The sequence below is a fragment of the Martes martes genome (genome assembly GCF_963455335.1).
Source record: "Martes martes genome assembly, chromosome: 10".
Classification (NCBI taxonomy): Eukaryota; Metazoa; Chordata; class Mammalia; order Carnivora; family Mustelidae; genus Martes; species Martes martes.
This window is the reverse complement of record NC_137898.1, coordinates 64,042,574-64,064,050: the sequence shown is the minus strand read 5'-3', so window position 1 is coordinate 64,064,050 and position 21,477 is coordinate 64,042,574. Positions and strand designations below refer to the sequence as shown.

At 48.9% G+C, this 21,477-nt stretch overlaps 1 protein-coding gene across 3 annotated transcripts in view; it reads left to right on the top strand.

Moving 5' to 3' along the window:
- TENM4 (teneurin transmembrane protein 4) overlaps window positions 1-21,477 on the top strand; it is a gene marked incomplete at its 5' end in the record, with an annotated part of 373,412 nt that overhangs the window by 238,007 nt on the left and 113,928 nt on the right. For all 3 annotated transcript variants that reach the window (XM_080816827.1, XM_080816826.1, XM_080816825.1), the window contains one exon: window positions 18,186-18,371. In XM_080816827.1, coding sequence (XP_080672953.1) covers window positions 18,186-18,371 — 186 coding nt within the window. The remainder of the gene's footprint in view (window positions 1-18,185; window positions 18,372-21,477) is intronic.

Here is a 21,477-nt window from a genome sequence, read left to right as displayed (position 1 = left end):
CAGGTCCAGTGGCCTGAGTGGCTCAGTCAGTTTAGCATCTGGCTATTGATTTCTGCTCACATCATGATCTCAGTGTAGTGAGGTGGAGCCCCAGGTCGGGTTCCACACTCAGCAGGGAGTCTGCTTGGCCTGCTTAGGATTCTCTTTCTCCCTCTGCCCCTCCCTTCCTCCCCCCACCTCTCTAAAAAAACAGTGGGGGACTTAGGGGCCAGCTGTCACACCCTTTGGTTTCACCCATTCATCTGAACTCAGTGTATTATTCAGGGTTCTCTGTGACCTGATCCCCACCTGCCATTCTGGCCAGATTCTCTGCAAGCCAGTATGTTCCATGAGGACAGCAAACATGTCTGTCCACCCTACATGCCCAGGACTCAGCATAGGCCTGGCCGACAGCAGACGCTTCATAAATACTGATGAATGGGTAATGAACACTTGGAAGAACACGTGACTGAATGTGTTCTTCACTGTAGCGCTCAGTTCATGTATAGAGGGCTTATGCGTAGAACAGTCAAAGGATCGTTACATTGCCGCCCTGCTATTCATAATCCCCTTATGATGTGTAGACCCTCCCCAGATGAGGGCTGAAGGAGAACACGTGTGAATCACCTAGCACAGTACTGGGATATGGTAGGTGTGTTCACTTCTCAGACCTCATTTCAACAGGGTCCACTGTTTAAATCCACATGAAAACCCTGTGAAAAAGGTATCATCACCCCGGCATACCGATCTACATAATGCTTTAATCAGTGAATACTTTTGAACACCTGCTATGTACTAGACACTCTTCTAATCAGAGATACAAAGAGATAAGAATGTCCCTATCTCTTGGGGGCACTGGGTGGCTCAGGGGGTTAAACCTCTGCCTTCAGCTCAGGTCATGATCCGAGGGTCCTGGGATCGAGTCCCGCATCGGGCTCTCTGCTCAAGAGGGAGCCTGCTTCCCCCTCTCTCTCTCTGCCTGCCTCTCTGCCTACTTGTGATCTCTCCCTCTGTCAAATAAAGAAATAAAATCTTTAAAAAAAAAAAAAAAAGAACATCCCTATCTCGGTTGAGCTTCCAGTGAGGGAGACAGCAAACAAATGAAGAGAAATAATGATAAAGAAGCTTAGGTGCAGAAAATTTTTCAGTAATTCCACCCAAGGACACATAGCTAAAAAGTGGCAGCATCTCCAGCTATGGGTTTTTTTTGCTTTGGTTTGGTTTGGTTTGTTTTTTTGTACTTATATCACTTTCTTTACACCACAATACTATTTAAACAAAGTGTGGCTCAAATTGGCTCATTCCATTGCGCGTTAGCAGTCCTTCCTGTGATCAGGAAAGATGGCTGAGACCTTCAGCAAAAATGAGATCCATGCAGCATTTGTGCCTTTGGATTACTCGGAACTACCTTGCCCCACTGCATGGAGGATTGGTGTTCAATACCCACTCTGAATTGGACTTTTATCCTTGTTTGCAAAGCTCGTGTGAAGACATGATTGCAGACACAGATGCGCAGGGTCTTAGGAATAATTCTTTTTATATAGCTCCATTTATAGCGATATAATAAATGGTCCTCTCAGAGCTACACTGGGTTGTATTGTTTGTTACGTGGCTGCAAAGCTTATTTATGATAGGTAGGTAACTGTCGGTGCATTGTTAATCCCTGATGAAACTGCACAGGCTTTCATTGGCGGCAGGTTTAACTTTGGGTGAGATCACCAAGTATTCTTTAGTTGGTCCTGCAAAAGGAGACGGCAGACCCATTGGAAGGGAATTTGACTAGAACCGTGAGAGCTCGTCTTTCTCAACTCTGTGTGCACCACTCCCCATAACGGGTGTCAAATGTGTGTGTGGCCTCGCGTGCAAAGGCAGAGGAGTTCCAAGTGATGAGAAGTGTCCCTGAGCCCAGCAAACCTTGTTTCAGACTCTGGCCCTGCTACGTCCTAGTTATAACTCTGGGCAAGTTCCTTCCCCTCCCTGAGCTGTAAAATGGAGGTGGTGACAGTCCCTACCTTCTGGGGTTATTATTTAGAAAATTATCGTGTGGTGAATTATTTAAGATGATATTCAAGAAGCACTTAGCATGCTACTCGGCTCATGATATGGGCTCGTTAAATGTTAGCTGCTGTTACAATTATGATTAAAAACAGCCTCTGCTGAGAGCCCTTGATATTAATGAAGACATTTGATAGAAGCAAGATGAAATATACCCTTTCAGAAATATGATTCGAGTTTTTAAATCTCCAACCTACAGCTGACAAAAACTGTCATGACTGCCAACCTGGCCAGGAATGTCAAAGCTGGCTTCAAAATTACTGTCTCCCAGGGCAATAGTAATAGTAGCTTGTGTTTGTCGAGTGCTTCCCAGCCTACAGAGATATTTCACACACGCACACGCACCCCCACAACGACAGTCCTGTGGGTAGGGTGACTGGGTAGGACATCACCTGGAGGCTCAGGGTGTTGCCAGGCTCACCTCAGGCGCACTGGTGCCTGAGGAGGCTGGCGGCCAACCTACAGCCTGGGGCTCCGGGCCTCGCCTGCAGCCCAGCACCCTGTGTCACCTCCCCACAGACCACTGTTGCCCTCAGCTGTCCCTTCCCCTCCAGAAGCCAGTCTGAAGGCTAGTGAAGGCACGTGGAAGGTGCTTCTCTCTCACCACCTGCCCCGTATCTGCGGTACCTGCCTGGGCTCGGTCCCGCTGCTGTCCCGGGCTAACCATGGGGCTTTGGTGAGGTATAGGCTTTTCTCGACTTCAGTTTCCTCATCTGAAAACTGGAGAGAATAGTGTCTCCCTCATGTGACATCAAATTACAGAATGGATGCACGCACATTGAATCGTGCCTGGCTGGGGGGGCGCTTCACGTCTCTCTCCTACCTCCCTTCCTAGAGCACTTTCACAGAGTGGAAGCTGTTTGAAAACTATCGGGTTGTTGTTGTTGTTTTTTAAAGATTTTTTTAATTTATTTGACAGACAGAGATCACAAGCAGGCAGAGAGAGAGGAAGGGAAGCAGTCTCCCTGCTGAGCAGAGAGCCCGATACGGGGCCCAATCCCAGGACCCTGGGATCATGACCTGAGCTGAAGGCAGAGGCTTTAACCCACTGAGCCACCCAGGTGCCCTGAAAACTATTGAGTTTTTGCCGTGACTGATCCAGAGCTGCCTTATTGACTGGATGCTGCTGAAGCTGGGGGGCTCTCTCTATGTTCAGGGGGTTAGCTGTAAGGTGGTGGGACAGGCACTGGACTTTGTCTCAGAAAATCTGCTCCCTGCTAGTAGAGTAGCCTCGGCAGGTTGCTTAACCTTTCCCCCCATCCCCCGCCACAGTTTCCTTCACGGTAAAAATCCCTCTGGAATTGTGGTAAGGATTCAGTGAGAAAATGGAGGTGAAGTGGTTGACGCTATGTCTGGCCCGACTTGGACCCCTGCTGAGAGGCCGCTCCCATCGTACGATGTGTATTATTGGCTCCTGGCATGGTGGGCCTGGCGCAGACACTGCCCAGGGCCTTCCCGTCAGGAGCTGCAGGCCCGCGGCTCACCTGAAGTGCTCCTCTCACCATCCTCTCCGACTGTGGCTTATAGGATTGGCAGAAATCACCACTGGGCCCTCATAGGAAGGAGGGCCATCTCTTCCGAGATGAAGAGACGTCTCTCTGTTTGGCCTGGGGAACATGATTTAGTGAAAGCAGCTGAAATCAACGTGCCCAGCACTCTACGACCAGCCTGTAATGAAATGTGAGCTGCCAGGTTCCCCAGCACTTTGCTTGTGTCTGGGGAAACAGTGAAGTCTGATTTTCTATAAGGGTTTACTCAGACCCCAACTTCCCAGCAGCATGGCTTCTGATCTCAGCTCAGAATTCCTCCTGAAATCCCGCCTCCTTCATGTGATACTCCTTCCTGACAAACAGCATAAGATAACTGCTGGGACAAATTCCTATGGCCTGGAAGAGTGCTGGTTTTGCGCCCCACTCCCCGCATACCGGGGTCCTCAACTCTGGACCCAGTGGGACTTGGCTCTTCCAGGCTTAGAGGGGAATGGCAGGAGTGATGATGGTGGTGGTGATTCCTAGTGCTGGGGTTTTCAGATGGTGAGGAACTAGAGAAAGGAAATGACTTGTCCAAAGTAACTCAGCTAAGCAGTGGCAGAGTATGAATTAAATCGAGGAGCTCTGGTTCTAAGTCCTTAGCTCTTGCCTCAAGCCGCCTTTCCATCCAAAGAGGTTTCCTTACAAGGATAGAGCATTATTTAAAGAGTCAACCACTTCTTAGTCCTTACCATGTACCAACTACTGAACTAAGTGCATTATAACCATTATCTTAGTTAAGGTTCATACGAAAGCCATAAAGAAAGTATTATCAGTTCCATTTTCTGGATAAGGAAGCTGAAGCTCAGAAAAGTTAAACTCCTTCCCAGCATCCCCCCATCAGTAAGTGGCAGAGTCCAGTTCAAACCACATACAGCTCCAAGGCCTCTCCCTAGCTCTGTGGTACACTTAGCAAGAATCTGTAATCTTGCCTCTCTCTTGCCAAGCTGTGAACTCCAGGAGGTCAGGATCTACCAATATCCCTAGCACGGGGCCTGATGGGGTTTAGGTTCTCAGGATTATTCAGTGAATGACTTACCCAGTGACACATCAAAGAAGAAGCTAGAGGCTCTGTCCAGGAAGAACCCAGCACACTCCCAGTCTAATCTGTTCTCTAAGGCCCCTCCTCCCCACCTCTGTGTACATCTTTGCACACATACCCACACATACACATGCACATGCGCACACACACACAGAGGCATGCATGCCCTGCAGAGCTAAAACCCAAATCCCTGGGCTCCTTCTCTCTCAGTTTCCAGACCTGGCTCATGTTAGTTTCATGTGCCTTGCCAGCCAGCCAGAACCCCTCCTGGATAAGAGCGGACATCATTTCACCTCTTTTGAGCCATCTTCCCCGGGGAGCACCATGGCGGGCCGGATGCCTCCTCAGCCTTTGCATAAAGTAGGTGCGCCCAAGCAGTGCTGCTGAGAGCAGAATGACTCTCCCAACAGCCCCAAGTGCCTTAGTTGGATTTCCTCCTCTTGGCTCTGAGCTGCCTTAGAAAAGGGAAGGAATTTAACCTCTCCAAGATGGTCCTTACAAGTAGCAACGTTTACCTCTCTTTCAGATCTTAATGACTCCTTGAGATTTTGGGATCTTTGGTGTTTTCCAGGACACCACTTCAAATGTGGTCACTTAGACCCACTGTTCGCCCCTCTTCTGGCTCTCCTTCGGGGCTTCCTTCCCCTCCACCCCAGGCTGGGTCCCCAACCTCATAAATTCACTCCTTATTTCCACTGCTCTGTGAACTCTCTCCAGTCTTGTCTTCCATAAGTGACTTTTATGTGGAAGGGCCCTCTCACGACATTTCATTCCTTTGGGGGGTTCTGGCCCCCAGAAGCAGTACATGGCAGAGATTCTGCCTGTGAAATGCCCATGCCAGTGGAGTTTCATGGAGTAACAGGTGGAGATTTAGAGGCTGGGTTTAGAGGTAGCACATGCAGTCAGAAAGGACCGCGTGGGATTTGGGATAGGACCAAGCTATATTTTTAAGACTGAGCTTATCCAAAGAATATGGCTAGCGATACCTGCTTGGCAGGGTTGTTTTTTGAAATTAGCTTTAATATGTGTGTATAAAATGCCTAGCATGGTGCTGCATTCATTAAGCACTCAATAAATAAAGTGTATATTCTTAGAACTTGTGATTAAATCTCAATTAGCCAAACAGTCCTTAGACTCTTGCAAATTTAAGTCTGAGAACAATTTATATAGTGAAGGATCTGAGCCAGACCTGGACCTGAGTCCGTGTAACCTTGAACAGCTTGCTTTCTCTCTCAGCAGCTCAGCTTCCTTGTGGTTCCTAACTTCCTGTCACCCCTCCCCTCAGCCCATCACCGGTCATCAAGTCTAGATGAAGTTATTAATGTGCTGACATATTTATCCCCAAACAATAGCACAAGGGCCAAACAGCATTAACATCAGTTTCCTGCCAGATAATGAGCTTTCTGAGCTCGAGTCCAGAGAGGAGCATAGCCTCCAAGAGAGAGAGAGCATCCCAGAACAGCTCCAGACCTGCCTGCCCTCTGCCCCTGAGAGTAACAGACATCTACCTCATTCACTCATGACCCTTCCTGGCCTCCCTGCTCGCTGGGTGCACCAAGGATCAGAGAGCTTCAGCTCACCCAGGAGGCGACACCTAGTTAGGCAGCATGATGAGAGCTCTGACTGATACGTGTTTGTGGGGCTTGGGAACGCAAGGGCGGGAGCAGTGACCTCAGCCAGAAGACAGGTGAGAGCAGAAGCTGGGACAGTCTTCCCCCCGGGAAGAGACTTATAAGCCGGACCATTAGAGGGGATCTGAGGGTGGGGAGAGTCCAGGCAGAGGGAACAGTGTGTGCAACATACACAGCTGTGCAAGAGCATTATCTAGAAAATCCTGCCTCTGACTGGAAGGTAGCAGCCATGGGGGTGGGTAGAAGAAGTAAGACCAGAAAGGTAGGCAGGATCCAAACCGTGGTGTCCACTGAATGCCTTGCTAAAAATTTTGGATTGAAAAATTGTCCAAGGGGCACCTGGGTGGCTCAGTTGGTTAAACAACTGCCTTCAGGTCAGGTCATGATCTCAAGGTCCTGGGATTGAGCCCCGCCTGGGGCTCCCTGCTCAGTGGGTGACCTGCTTCTCCTTCTTCCACTCTCCCTGCTGGTGCTCTCTTTCTGTCATATAAATAAATAAAATCTTTTTTTAAGTAAAATAAAATAAGATAATAAATAAAAATTGTTTAATGCACACTGAAGATTTCCCTGTCAGACTTCACGCCAGACCACCTCCTTTGGCTCAGCCAAACCTGGACTAGGTTCCACCTTTGCTGAAGGGGGACCTTCAGAATTCAAACCCAGACCCTCTGAGCTGCTGATTTCCTCTCTGTTCCTCTCCTCCCCTTCAAAAAGAAATGCAAATCCTAAAGCATAGTTAATAACAAATATGACTGGCTAGATAGGGAGCGGAAAAGCTCTGTTTTCAAACTGAGTCACAGTTGACAGCAAAATAAGCCCAATGTTTAAAAAAAAAAAAAAAGAATAAGCTGAACGTAGTAACAGGGTTAAAAAAAATTAAAGCTCTAAACATAGCATTTGCATTAGTGCGAAATTTTGAAAATGGTAATTCAGTTTTATTTACGAGGCAAATATAATTACATTTAAATTTGAGAGAACAGAATTTAATTCTTATTAATGACAGAAAGACTGAGTGAGATGCTTTAATGCCAGAGAAATTGTCTTATGTTCATGGATGGGAGAGAAAATTAGATTCAGCGTGGAGCATTCTCCCTGCTACAAGTCTCATGTGTGTAGCCGGAATTGTTCCCTTTCTGAGAAGCATTAGCTTCTCAGCCCAGAAAGCACAGCACTGACATCCAATTAAACATCAAAAGGAAATGATCGGGCCGGGCTATTTCTGTATAGGTATGTTACGGAAGAAGAAACCCGAGGTTAGAATTTCAGCTGAGGAATAATATCCATTGAGACTTGACATTTCCTGTACCCGTTCCCAACAGCAAGTGATAGCCCGAAATCAAAGTTCAGAATAATAAATATCTGAGAGATTGACACTGAGGCAGTGAAAGAAGAGGAGGTATTGGAAGGAGGCAGAGAAGAGCCCACCAGTTGTCTGGGATGGAGCGTGCAGGTTGAGACACAATGAGATGGTCAGCTCCTAACATTTAATCAAAGACTGGGAAACTGGGCCCAGACAGGCGTAGTGCTAAACAGTGCCAGAGTTAAAGGTCGATAAACCAGGAGCTGGCAGCTTTGTAATTTGGTAGAATTTCCCCTGACAGCCCTAGAACATTTTCTATCAGAATTGGATCTCCTCAGTATGTAAATATAAGCCCTCCTGAAATTGGGCTTCAGGTTCGGGTTTCTGTTTGGATGTCCAAGCTGGTGACGTGTACACAATCTCCAGTTGTCTTCCTGAATCAAACTGCTGCTATATAACTTACAATTTTAAAATAATAACTACTCTTTGAATGGAAATTTTTATTTACATTTTACAGAGCTCCTCCTGTATGTGCATCATGATTTATTCAGACAACAAATACATAAGCCTCTGACCCTGGAGATGGTGTTATTCCCAGGGATCCAGAGTTCAGAGAGCCTGAGGGATTTGCCCAGAGACACTCTGGGAAAACAAGGATTCAATGCCATCTTTCTCTGGGCTCAGAGCCCATGTTTATCCCCTGCATAACTCTCTCATTGGCCATTGCCAAGGTTTATGCCGATACTGTTGATGAATCAAGTATGAGGTTCATAAGGTTTCGCTTCAGTGGAAGCCACGGCAAAGAGCCACGTAAACTGGATCTTGACCATGAGGTACCAGGCAGTACTGTAGGGGCTCAAGGAAAAGTGATTGCTTTCAGCCAGGGAGAATCAGGGGGGCTTCCTGGAGGAAGCGGGATTTAAGGTGGGTGATGGAGGTTGGATTTGACTTGGCAGAGAGAGAGAAGGAAGAGACAAGCACCTTGAGGCAACCCATTGTAGAAGTCAAAGATTTGCAATTGGATACAAAGATGCAACGGAACATGGCATTTTCCAGGAAAGACCAGTAGTTTGGAATGGCTTTGCTTAAGATATTTGTGGCACTAGAGAGACGGAGAAAAGGTGAGGGGAGTTAGCAAGCTTTCAGTCATGTAGGGCCTTGAAAGAGTTTAGGTTTTATCTGTCAGTGGGGGCCACTGAAAAATTTTAGGCAGAAATGTGCTATGGTGAGGTTTGGATTTGGAAAGCTTGCTCATATTGGCATGTAGGTGGAGGTCCCAGGGACACATATAGGTGGAGGTGTCCGGAAGCAAGTTACATAGGTGAGCACATGTCCAGGGTGGAGAAATGGGCCTTTCACAGAAGGATATCAGGACCGGGGATCTTTGGGAAGAGGACTGAACATCACTGTCTCTTCAGCTCACCCTCTGGGTGAGCGTGCCCTCTCAGTGGGGTTTGGGGAGCGTTCTAGCCCGTCCTGGGGATGTTGTATGGCTTCTGTGCTCACCAGCCCTTTCCTCCCTTGTTATCCTTCTGCAAAGTCAGACCCTATTGGAAGGCCTCCTTCAAGCTAAGTTTGAACTCCTCTAATCAGGAAGCCAGATACCCTGCAATTAAGATGACTAGCAGTGGCTTACCACTTCCTGTGACAGGTGCTTCATAAAGCTCGAAATTCTGGTCCCGGGGGAGTAGGTGTAGAGACCGCTATGCACCAACATCCTGGAATCCACTTTTCTGCTTGGTTCGAAAGCACTCCGAGCTCCTCGAGTGAGGTGAAAGGCCATGTGGTTTCCAAGGCTCATTAGCTTTTTGCCAACTAGAGCTGTGGTACAGAGCAGGCCTGGGAGCAGCACTGACCCTCTGGTGAGAGGGATGGAAGTTGAAAAGCACCCGAGAGTGGCTTGGGTTTGGCCTCAGTGTCAAAAGGAAGCTAATTACCGTGAGGAAGTTGAAGGCTCCTTTCCTGTATCTTCCTCTCCTTCTGGCTTCCTCCTGAAACCTGCACTGAGACTAAAAACCATCCACCCAATTTAGTGAGAGAAGGAGGGAGGGAGGGAGGTGCTGTATTAAAACATACAGGGATAGCTATTCATGGGAGAGGAAGGTAACTTACAAGTATCCTACTGTGTGCTGGGCATGGTGATAGCTTGGTGCTCCTTTACACGTGTGGGTAGACTTGAGTTCCTCAAGAGTAGGGATAGTTTAATATCATTTCTGAATCCCTAGCCTCTAGGGGTAGCTGGCATGCTCAACACATTTTCAAATCAAGTTCAGGGCTCTGGCAGCTAGGAATCCTTATCACCATTGTAGAAATGTCAAAGCTAAGGCTCAGAGGTGTGCTGAGTCCATGGGAATTAGCAGACCAAGCTCTTACACCAGCATGTGTGACTTGAAGCCTCTGTTTTGTGCAAAATGGTAGAATCTTGCACAGTTACATGGATGTAGTCAGAAGATACATTTCCTATGTAAGACTCCCCAGGGAATGTAGAGTTCAGGCTGGCAATGGCAGGGCTGGGGAGGGAACACTGGGAGACTCTTTACCTTGATAAAGGTTCACATCAAGTGCTTCGAGAAGGCAGGAGGTGAAACTTTCCAGCTGGGCCACTAGAAGGAGGCTTCAAAGAGGAGGACCCAGAACTCAAAGCCAGTGTACAGCTGAACGTGGGAAGATCGAGGTACAAGGGGAAACCAGACCGTGGAAATAGCTTGTAGAGAGGCAGAGAGGAGGGACCACAGAGTGTGGGAAACACCCCCCGCCCTTAGCTATTTTTCTTGCTGGTCCCTTCCATGACCATTTCCTAAGGCAGCCATCAAGCTCTTGCTCAAGTGCTGATGTACATGTCCCTGTGGGGCAAAGGACAGGCACTTCTTCTCTCTCGGCCCTTGTTTTCCTGTCTACGGAATGACTAGAGCATCTCCAAAGTGTCCTTTCATGATCTCATCACAAAAACTCCTCCTCTAAGTTTTTCTCCTCATTTTCTCTCTTACTCCTAAACCCATTCAAGGGAGATCCCATGCCCAAAGGGAGGCCACTTCCTGCCCAGTGTCAGCTCCCTCCTTCTCTGTCATTTTCCCCTGGTTCCACAGTCCTTCGCCTCCAGCTGTTCTCCTTCAACACCTGCAGCCCCCTTGTCTCTGTCCCTCTCCCCATATCCACCTTACAGAATCCACAACCATCCCAGCCACTCACCATCTCTCAGCTTACAGCCCACTTCTGAGCCCTGGAATCCAAATCATGAACCATGTGCATGATCTGTAGCCTTTCTTGGGCCCTTCCAACTGCAAGGGAAATGTCCACATCGGTCCATCAGTGGAGATTCCTACCTCACTGAGAACACTGAAGCCATTGGTGAAGTGCTTTCCCATTACCCTGGCCTGTCCCTTAAACGTGTCTCAGTCTACTCCTCTCCAGAAGATGAGGTACCTGAACAGTGCTGTCCCCCAGATTATGCTCCAGATCTGGTTCTCCCCAGCTGCTAAGGGCCGGCTCAGTTATTCATATCATCCCCCTGCTTTAAACCCTGCCTTGTCCTAGCTTTTTGCAGCCCATGAACATGATACAGTTGCCATACAGTATTTACTCTGTAAAAGATGTGTGTGATATTAGGCACATTACATGCTGTTCATTTAAGCCTCACAGATGAACCTGAGATGTTAGTGTATAAACCCTATTTTGCAGATGAGAAAACTGAGGCACAGAAGGATGAAGTAACTTGTCCAAGCCACAAGGCTGGCTGGCTGGGTGATGGATAGATGGATGGATGGATGGATGGATGGACAGACAGACAGATAGGCTGTTAGATGGCCTGGTGACTAGATAGTGGTTAGATGGTTAGAGAGTTGGGTGGATTGGACAGATGGATGGGTTGACAGACAGATGGAGGATAAACAGACAGATAAACAGACACACAAACAAAAGGCAAAGTACTTAATAGGTAAGCATTGGGTGTGAGGAGGGAGACTGACTGATTTCGGAGGACCTATAGTTGGGGTGATGATCTCATACGTAACTAACAGTCATGGGAGTATGTCAGATTACAACTGAGCTCTTCAGCCTGGTCACACAAGTCACAGACCAAAAAGCTGTACCAGTCGTAGTCACCTTTGGCTCTAGCTAAGTACCTTGGAGCAAGTCCATCTCGTCACGCTCTTTTCTCTACTCCAGTGCAGGAATGAGAAGACCATCACGGGGCTGTTGTGAGGGTGTCATGGGATGGCATTTGTGTGCCACCAACAAGGGTTCTCCATTTTCCCCTTGTTTCTGCTTCACAGAGTGTCTGGTGTGGCTTGGACTTAACGTGGACCAGGATTTCAGAGAAATTCCCCAGGCTGTCCACTCACTCCGAGCTAGTGATAAAACAAAATCCTAGCAGGAATCATCTAAGATTATTTAACCCTCCCTTAAAATTCCTTAAGGGCATTCTAAGAACCTCAGGTCCTAAGCAAAATAGAACACTTTTCCCTATTATCCCTTTTAGTGCTAAATACAAACTTATTAAAGGACTTCCCAGGAGGTCACATGGGGGCCAGACTCTGTTTCCCCTGCCTCTGCTCCTTGCTCAGCAGGAGAGCCCACAGATCCTTGGGTGGGGACCCCTTCCATTCCCTACTTGTGGCAGTTTTGAGCATCTTTCCAAGTCGAAGAAATTTTATGAGAAAAATATATGTAAGTCTGTCCCTTTAGGGGAACACCACAGCTTCCCCTACCAGCTATTTTAATGAACAGGATTGTAAAGTAAGTCCAGACAAATTAAAACGTAGCTGCACGAGGTCCCAGGCTTCATCCAGGCTCATATGGGGATTAACATTTAATGAGAGGAGCCTGGGGCCGTGTTTCCCCTTATGGATGCGCTTTAGGGCTGCCGTGAACCAACAGCCAAATCTCTTCTCTTTCCCTGCCCTTTCTTACTTCTTCCTCACCTGCCTGCTCACTTCCACATCATGGAAGGAGAATGGGTACGAGGTGGGCGGCAGCAGGGAGGAAGGTGTGCGTGTGGGAGCATGGGCTAAGACCCTTAAGAATTACAGAGTTCTCAATCAGAGGTTGCAGAAGAGTTTCTAGGAAGGTTAGGTAGGCACAAAGGAGACCGAGTCCCTGTGTGAATGTATCTAACCAAATACATTTTATACCATAGGGCCCTGAGACACAGTTGAGCCCAACTGACATAACACTTCTGTGAGGCTTTTTTTTTTTTTAATTTATCTGTTCTTTCAACAAATATTTATCAAGATCTCATGCTGTACCATATCTGGTGCCCACTGCCAGGGAATCAAGTTGAGAAGAAGCTAGAGCCTGCTATTAAGGGGGCTCCTAGTCTAGAGAGAAGACAGACATATGTACCCCAGTGAGGCAGGGCAGAAGGCAAGACGTGTGGGCATGGCTTTCCCTCCGAGAAGAGCTAACTTGTTCTTGGGCCTGACCTGGTCCATCTTCAGGGTCCTGTATGGTTTAGCCAAGAACTTCACGGCCTCAGAATTAGAATGTTAGGGCAGCTGGGGATTTTCACCTGGATTTTCACCTGACTGCAAGAGGAAGCCAAGGCTACAAATACAAATGGCTTCTAACTGGGCTTTGATGGTCTTGGCTGATGGTGCCCTGCAGGGTGACTGGAGAAAGCAGACCTAAATTTCGAGGCTGCTTACTATAAAAGCTGGTGTTTTGCTCTTCAGGAAGATGCCCGTCTGCTAGGTGAGGGGCAGCTCTGCTGATATAGGATATCTTAAGTCCTCCTTGATGGATCACGTCCATAGCATAAATTACACGGGGCCGTTCAGATATACCCTTTTCTTCCATCATCCCTACTCACCTAGTGGGAGGCCATGATTACTCTCCTTACTTTGGGTGTGAAGAAGTATGGTTCACAGAGACTGAATCCTTAATTCTCCAAGGACTCCACAAGGACCCAGGGAAATTAGGGAGTCAGAATGTGAACCCAAGTCTACCCTATGGATGATATTCTCTATAGTCCTTCAGAAGATTCCTCTCGGGGCCCGAAGCCTCCAGCATTCCTCCAGTAAGCTCTGATGTTTATCATGTGAAGGTTGATGGGCATTGATCAAGTGTTCACTTGTATCGGGTATGTTCCCTAAGTCAGAATTCACCTCTGACGTTCTGATGTCAAGCCAGTGCATGAGCCGCCATGCCTCCCTTTCTCTTGCACAATAATCTGTGTGTACAGAACTTACTATACCCCGATCCGTGTGCTGGGCACTCTGTAGAAGTTTCACTTCTGCCCACGTCAGCTTGCATAACTGATTGCTGTCGTGTCCGCCTGCAGCACTAGAATGTAAACTCCCTGAGGTCAGGAGAGAATCATGCCCATCACAATCACCATCAGTTGGCACCGTCCACAGTGCCCTCTGTTGGAAGGGCTCATAGTGGGCACTCAAGAAATTAAACGAGTAATTCCCACAACAACCCTCTCCAGTTGGTGTCATCCCCACATTATACATGCGGTGACTATTACTGGAGAGGAGCAGTGACCCAAATTTCACAGAGTGCCACTCATGTTATGCAAGGGGCAAATGACCTGTCGAAGCACATGCTTCAGCACCCACTCTGGAAAGTTCTGTCTGCTTTAATGTCAAAGCAAAATCAAGAAGGAAAACTAAAGCAGTTCCTTTTATTTCAAGGGGAGAAAAAAAGGGTGAGACAGATAAGAAAAATAACAACAGGCCTACAACTCAAGGCCAAGTGATAAAGTAGCAGCTCCAATCTCTGCTCCCGACAGGAGTCAGTGCGTCTCCCACGCAGGCAGAGGGGCCATCTGCAGAAGAGAACCTGAGCACTGACAGGTTGTGTTGCCATCAGTTAGCACCCCATAAACATCAAGGTCACTCTGTTCAGGCCCCTTCCATTAAAATGTGTAAGAGCTCACAACCCAGCTTGTAAAAGGCTGATGGAGAGGTGCCCAGCCACCAGGCAACCTCAGCTTCATGCCAGGAGAGCATGTCTAGTGTAAACTGGCGAGGAAACGCAGGGTTTGGATGGACAGCCCAGCAAGTCTCCAGATGACAAAAGTGAGACTGAATGTCTGGGAAATTCCATGTAGGGGATCTCATTTCATTTCACACAGATCCATGGGCTGGCTTGGCTGTAACAAAGGATAAGCAACAGGGCCAGAAAAGGAGATGGATCTGGTGGAAGAACCATCAGGAGGTCCCCACAAGGAGAGCCTGCCTTTCTGCCGATCAGTTTCCAATGTCTGTCTGGCACACTGCTCTGAGAAGTGCCAAAACAAGGGAGGGGCCCCATGTGACCCTATGACCTTACAGAATCCGCGGATGCTCTCTGGGTCTTAGTAGTAGCTTCTCCTCTAGGAAAGATGGTAACCGGGGGTTCTGACAGCATTGTTATGATAGTTTAGTGAGAAATGGTATATGAAGAGTGCTCTGTAAACTCTAAAACCTGACATAAGTGTTAGTTATTAAGCCAAAAATGGCTATCCCCACACATTACCTCATTTGATCTAACACCAACCCTATGACATGGATGAAATGGGAATTATTATACCTATTTCACAGAAACAGAAAGTGAGGTTCAATGACTTTTGTAACTTGCAGCTTGCAGATCACCCAGCCAATAAGTGGCAAAGCCAAGGGCAGACCCCAAATCTGTCTAATCCTAAAATTCATGGTGTTTTTTATTCATTGCAGATAAGCAAGAAGGCACAGCAGTAACCACTGTAGATTATTTGGATAATCTTGGGATTCCAGTACCAGTGTGGCTTTTGTCTGAATTTTGATCTCCCAGAGGACAGAGATTAGGTCTGGTTTTTCTGTGTATTCCTAGCACCAGCCACGGTCTTCAGTGCATAGTAGGTATGCTTGGAAAGCTAAAGGAATAATGAACGAGTCCATATGAATGTGTCGATCCCTGCTGTACATCAGGCAGCCTCTGAAGGGATGCTGTCACCATCCCCACTTTACAGAAGAAGAAAACGAGTTTCGCAATCAGACAGGTTGCCTAGGTCGCATAACTGGCAGAATGTATTTGGAATCACATCTAAGTCCAACGCTCTTTCATTCACACTGCCTTCAGATTAATTAACATAGGAATGGCCTACCTGTTAGCTAAGGCCTGAGGTCGGGCAAATGCTGGGAGAAGGCTGCCTCCTGTGCTCTAGACCCCCTGTGCTCTGCTGCCTGAAAACACCCAGGCTTCGGCCCCAGCAGCCTGTCCCTCTGCTGGCTCACACCTCAGTGAATAGAAGCGCTGTTCACTGTTGACTTTTACACCATAAACTGCCACCTGGAAAAAGTGCTGAGTAAAACCAAACAAATGCTAAACTAATGGTCCCTCCCAGGTCTCTCAGGGGAAAGTTGCAGCCCTGAGGCAGGCCCTGCCGCCAGAGTCACCAGGGGTCACTTCTGTGCAGAAAGGTTAGAAATTTCCAAGACAGGACTTTGGAAGGCCTGGGGTTGGAGATGTCACTCTGTGTCAAGATGTTGTCTGTATGAGAAGAAGGGAAGGAAGCTCATTTCTGGAGGGCTGCTGGTTGGAGTGACACTTGCCCACAGCCCCACGCCAACCTGGGAGGTTTCCATTAGAGAGAGGCCAGGGCCGGCCCTCAGCCAGGCTGAGCAGGGTATAAATGAATCACTACTTTCTCAGGCCGCCTGTCGCCCCAGGCACACAGGATTCATCCCCTAGTCCACAAACATCAATTAAGGGTCTGTTCTGGGCGAAGCTTTGTACTGGGGACCAAGCATAGAAGCGATCAAGAGAGTCCAGGCAGACTTGGATGTCCCTAGTCTGACAGCGAGACCAGCAGCGAAACAGAAAATCAGTTTACCATATAATACGGAAGGGCAAGGAACAAGAGAATAACCACAGGGTGAATCATAGACTTCCCAGAGGAGAGATCCTCAAGCCGAGCCCTGGGGGTAGATACTACTGTGAAATATGGAGGGTGTTTGTATCACAGACTCCCACGATCTTAGGGCCAGAAGAGACCTTAGATGCCATCAGATTCCCCCCAAATTAGATGAGGAAACCCAACACCCAGTGAGGCAGACTGATGTCCCCAAGGTCACCCAGCAGATGAGAGGCTGAGCAGGCACGGGCCTTGCGCACCTGGTCCGTGGACTCCTAGTCTAAAATTCACTGTCCTGAGAGACCTTTCTTGAGTTAGGCATCTCAGCCATGCCCTTCTCAATCTCGCCTCTCACCGAGTGCTTACCGCAGCCCTGACAGTTGGCAGAGGTGCCATGCAGTGTCCTCGTTGCTGCCCACCCTCGATCCATCCATGACATCAAGGAACCTGCCTATGGTCACATACTCAGAAGCTGCTGAGCCTGGCACAGAACCTGGGCCCCACAGTTCCAGGCCAGGGCTTCTTGCCCATTTCCCAGTGGACCCTTCACCTCTGTGCAGCTGAGAAATCTGGTGTGTCTCTGCATGTAGTACTTCCCTTTCCAGGTAGTGGGCCTGACAAGGTGTCAGGCATGAGGACACCCCATAAATGGTGACTCAGCTGTTGTGGGTTTTGTTTTGTTTTGTTTTGTTTTGTTTTGTTTAATTCGCAGACATCGTAGCCACTGCCTTGTAGGTTGATACGGAAGGTCTAAGCCTCTGAGATCTAATTTTGATTTATCTCCCTTTTCAAAAATAGCTAGACTCTTAGTAGCTTCTCAACCAGGAATACAGCTCGGAATCTTCCAAGCTGTCGTGGGCAAACGCAGCCTGGCACAATGCCAGTTAATTTAGTTTGAAAGAGAACAAAAGCGTGGGGGTTTTCATTTGAAGACCGTTGGGCCATAAGGCACAGACGGCAGGCGAGGTCTCCGTCACAGCCCTGGCAGAGAGCATCCGTGGCCTCAGCTGCTCAACCTGCCTCCTAAAAACCTGCATCGGAGCCTTCGCCACCTCTGCCCATGGAACGGGAAAGCTGGTACTGACCCTGTGCCCGGCGGGCCTGTGAATTGGGCTGTGCATGTTCTGCACCAGCTCACAGGCGGGCCTTTGTGAAGGGCTGGGTGACTCGACTCTGGCTGGGACGCGGTCCCTAGCTATTTGCTTTGGATCCGAAGGGCCATGGAGGCGGTGCTTTGAGTCGGAGTGGCAGGGCAGTGTGCAGGAGGATGAGCACAGGCAGCAAAAGCACAGAACCAGCCCCCAGAGTCTCTCCCCATCCCCGGGGTGCAGGGGGCTGGCCTCCGTCTCACCCCGCCTTGAGGACAGTCAGGGCCAGAAGGAAACATAGGCCCCAGACCCCTGCACGTGCTGCAGCCAGGCCCACAAGCACTTCCCTCAGCCATCGGGGACTCGTCCTCGCTTTGTTTTCACACATAACCAGTTTTTAATTAAATTTGACTTTTCCTCGCATCTGTTCAGAAGGCCGGTCCCCCTTGGAAGTGGCGAGCACAAGAGCGGGGGCGGGCTGGCAGTAAGGGGAAGCAAACAGAGCAGAGCCCTTCCATCGGCCTACGTTGGTAAGGGAAGCGGGCTCAGAACAGGCTTTTGCCTGGAGAATTGTTCTCACCTGAGGGTCGTTGTTTGGGGAGATTAGCCTCCCAGGCCTCTGAAATCGGATCCGTCCTTCCCAGGAGCCAAGGAAGGTAGCCAAGTGTGACCCTTGCTCCTGACAATGACCAGCTCAAAATGTGTTTTTTTTCTCTCCCCTCCTTCCCCTATTGTCCTCCCTGCAGAGATCTGTGCTGCCGACTGTGGGGGCCATGGCGTCTGCGTGGGGGGCACCTGCCGCTGCGAGGAAGGCTGGATGGGGGCGGCCTGCGACCAGCGGGCCTGCCACCCACGCTGTGCGGAGCACGGGACCTGCCGCGATGGCAAGTGCGAGTGCAGCCCCGGCTGGAACGGCGAGCACTGCACCATCGGTATGGCGGGCCCAGGCCCGGGGGGTCTGCTGTGGGGCGCATGCTGCCTCTGTCCGCATGTGAGAGCTGGGCACACAGTCCTTTCATCTGGCGACATTATGGTTGGCATCTCCCAGCAGCGATTGAACATAAACTCACAATTGGGCATTTTTAACCTTTTCCCTCCCATTCTGCATTTCTCAAACATCTGTTAGCTGGTACGCATGCCTTGCTGTGTACCCCTCCTGGGCCAGCTGCTGTAGGTCTCTGCGCTGAAGAGCTGCGGCCCAAGAGGAAGGCACACAACCAGCACTTAGCAGCTGTGGGCTATCCCAGCGCCTCTCTGAGCCATGGTTTGCTGACCTATATCATGGGGATCATAATGCATAGGAAGAGTGTAGCACAGGCCGGCAGAGAGTATAGGGCTGGGTATGTGTGGCCATGACGATCAAACTCGTGATCTGGTCAAGAGGGTTTAGGCTTAGCTCTTAGCCCTACCCCCACTGGCCTGGAATCCTGGGGAAAGCTTCCCATGGGCCCCGGGCCACATCTGTCTCCCATCAGGCCATGATCCCTCCCTCCCCGGTCCTCAGCCTCCATCCTGTCTGCATTCGTCTCCTCTCTGCTCTCGGGGGGCTCCTCAGGCTGCCCCTGCTGAAGCAGTGCTGTTGGCAGCTCTCGGAGCAAGCCCATCACTCCGTTCCCTCCTTCCTGCCTAGCCTGCTGCTTTTGTTGATTTTAAACACAGCCAGACATTTTGCTTGGTTTATTATCCTGGAAAGAGCACTCACCAAAAGCTCTTTATTGAATCAACTGGTTTGTGTGTGTGTTTTAAGTTCTTCCCCTTCCATTTTTTGCAAAGGGAGGGGCTGTGATCAGATGGCAAGCACATGGCTTTGGAAGGTCGGATTCCTCTCCAACTCTAAACGTCCCCTCTTGGGGCTTCCGGAAACTGGGAGATGAGCCCCAGACCTTTCAAGGGACAGAGACATTTTGAGCAAATGGGGTCACAGCTTTTCTCCTTTTTTTTTTTTTTTTTTAGCGTCATTCCTTTTGTTTTGTGATCTGAAATTAGTCTGTATTCATCATCCCCATGCCCACATCGCTCTGTTGATAAATGGCGGTGGAAGCCTTCGTGCTTATTAACAATAATAACGGCTTCTAATTTTTGAGTGTTTACGATGTGCCAAGCATGTGCTAAGGGCTTCTAACTGCATTATTTCATACTCCAGAGTCCCCCTTTGAAGGCACACGTGTTATTCCCTCCTTCTCAGGGACCCGAGGCTTGAGGTCACTTAGCTTGTAGGAAGGAGAACAGGAATTTGAGTCTTGGTTTCCAGAGCCTCCGTGCAGGGTCTCTGTACCAGCTGCTTGCTCTGCCGCGCACAGGACAGCCTGAGTTTGCTATGAGGCATCGGCTTGCATCCTTTGGAGGCTGTGCCTCCTCATTCCTGTTATACTCGGAGTTGCAAAGCATGTTGCCCACCTCAGACTCTTAACAGAGCTGCTCCAGAGCCCAGGGTGGCCCTTCCTGCTTTGTCCCCAGCAGAAGGTGCCGCACCGTATATAGTGCACGCTTCTGGGTGGCTCTTCATGTCTGTGTCATCCTACCTTATGATCGTCCTGAACACCCCTTCATGAGAAGTGGCCCTCATCACTCACGGGGCCCTCTTCTTTAAACCCCACTTTCCCCTCACCCTCACTTTTCCCCGTGACTGAGGACAGGCTGACCTTTTAGCCTCCCAGCCCAGTGAGGGTCGGGGGGGGATCCCTATTAAAACCAAAAGCAGAGTCCAGAGAGAGTACGTTATGTTTTCTATCACTCAGTTACAGAGTTCTCAACTCACCTTACCAAGTTCCAAAAAGTTTATGGATGGCAGACTTTTATAAGATAAAAGCATCTCATCTTAGTCAAATGACGATGAGGGATTTCAGGGAATTCTCCCTGAGCCCAATCACAGATGATTCATGCCGGCACTGGTGGGCAGGCTGGGCTGCATCTAATGTCTTGTGGATGGGTGTTCAGCAGCCTGGCCTGAAGAATATCCAGTGTGTTTGGATGCCAGGAAGTCAAAGCATACCCCCCACCGCCCCCAGCCTCACTCCCCCCACCCCACCCCCAGCCCTGCACTCCCGCACACCCATCGTCACTGTTTAAGAGCAAATTCCTCCTTGGGAATTGCAGATGATTTTTGCCCTCCAGATGAGAAATGCATCAAGGTAAATGTGCATGATTCAAGAGGGAGGTTGACAGTCATAAATACCAGAAAAATGTCACAGGACATTGAAGAAGTAATGGACTAGTCATAGTGGCTCAGATGAAAGGACGTTGGCTCAGAATTCTATTACCTTTCATTTTGTGGTGAGCGTTTCCTTTGTCCCTGTATAATCTCCCCGCATGGCAACTTGCTCTCCGTGGGTCTCTGCCTGTGGCCAGCTGCATCCCCAGTGAGAAACCCAGCAGCTTAGTTCTGAAGGAACACTCCAGTCGTCTTGTTCATTACAAAGGAAGGGGTAGAAGAGGCAAAGGCAAGAAACAATGGTGGTGCTTTCTTTTCCCTTTTGGAATAGGAATGAGAAGGAGACAAGAAGTACCTTCCTATGTTTCCAGGGAACTTCACTCCCTTTGAGAGTCATTTAGGAAAAGACGAAAACTGTTGGTGTGGCAAGTTAGAAATTCCAAGTGTTACATTCTCTCTTGTTATCAGATTTCATTACTATACAAGAGGTCATTATAGTGCAGCGAGTTCATGTGCTGGAGTATAGTTATGTACCGTACCGGAGAAAAAGCTGGAATCCGCGACACTGGTGCAGAGACCTCCATGCAGTAGAAGCAAGAGAGGAGGGCCTGTTTATTCACACTCCGCTGCCTCCGTAAACAGGAAAGAATGATTTGATGACCCGCCAGCTGGCAGTAAACACCAGGACAAGTCTGGGCTCTTTATGGTCAAGTCCCCAGCGTAAGAATACTTTCACCCCAGTGACATTTCCCAGAGCAGAGTATTATAGTAGCAATTAAATATCTGCTTTCGGGGGCTTTGGTCCATCTTGTCTTTCATGGAAGCTACTTGATTTTTCTCCAGAAGAGGTTGGTTTTCAGAACAAAAGGTAAATGGACAGGCTCATC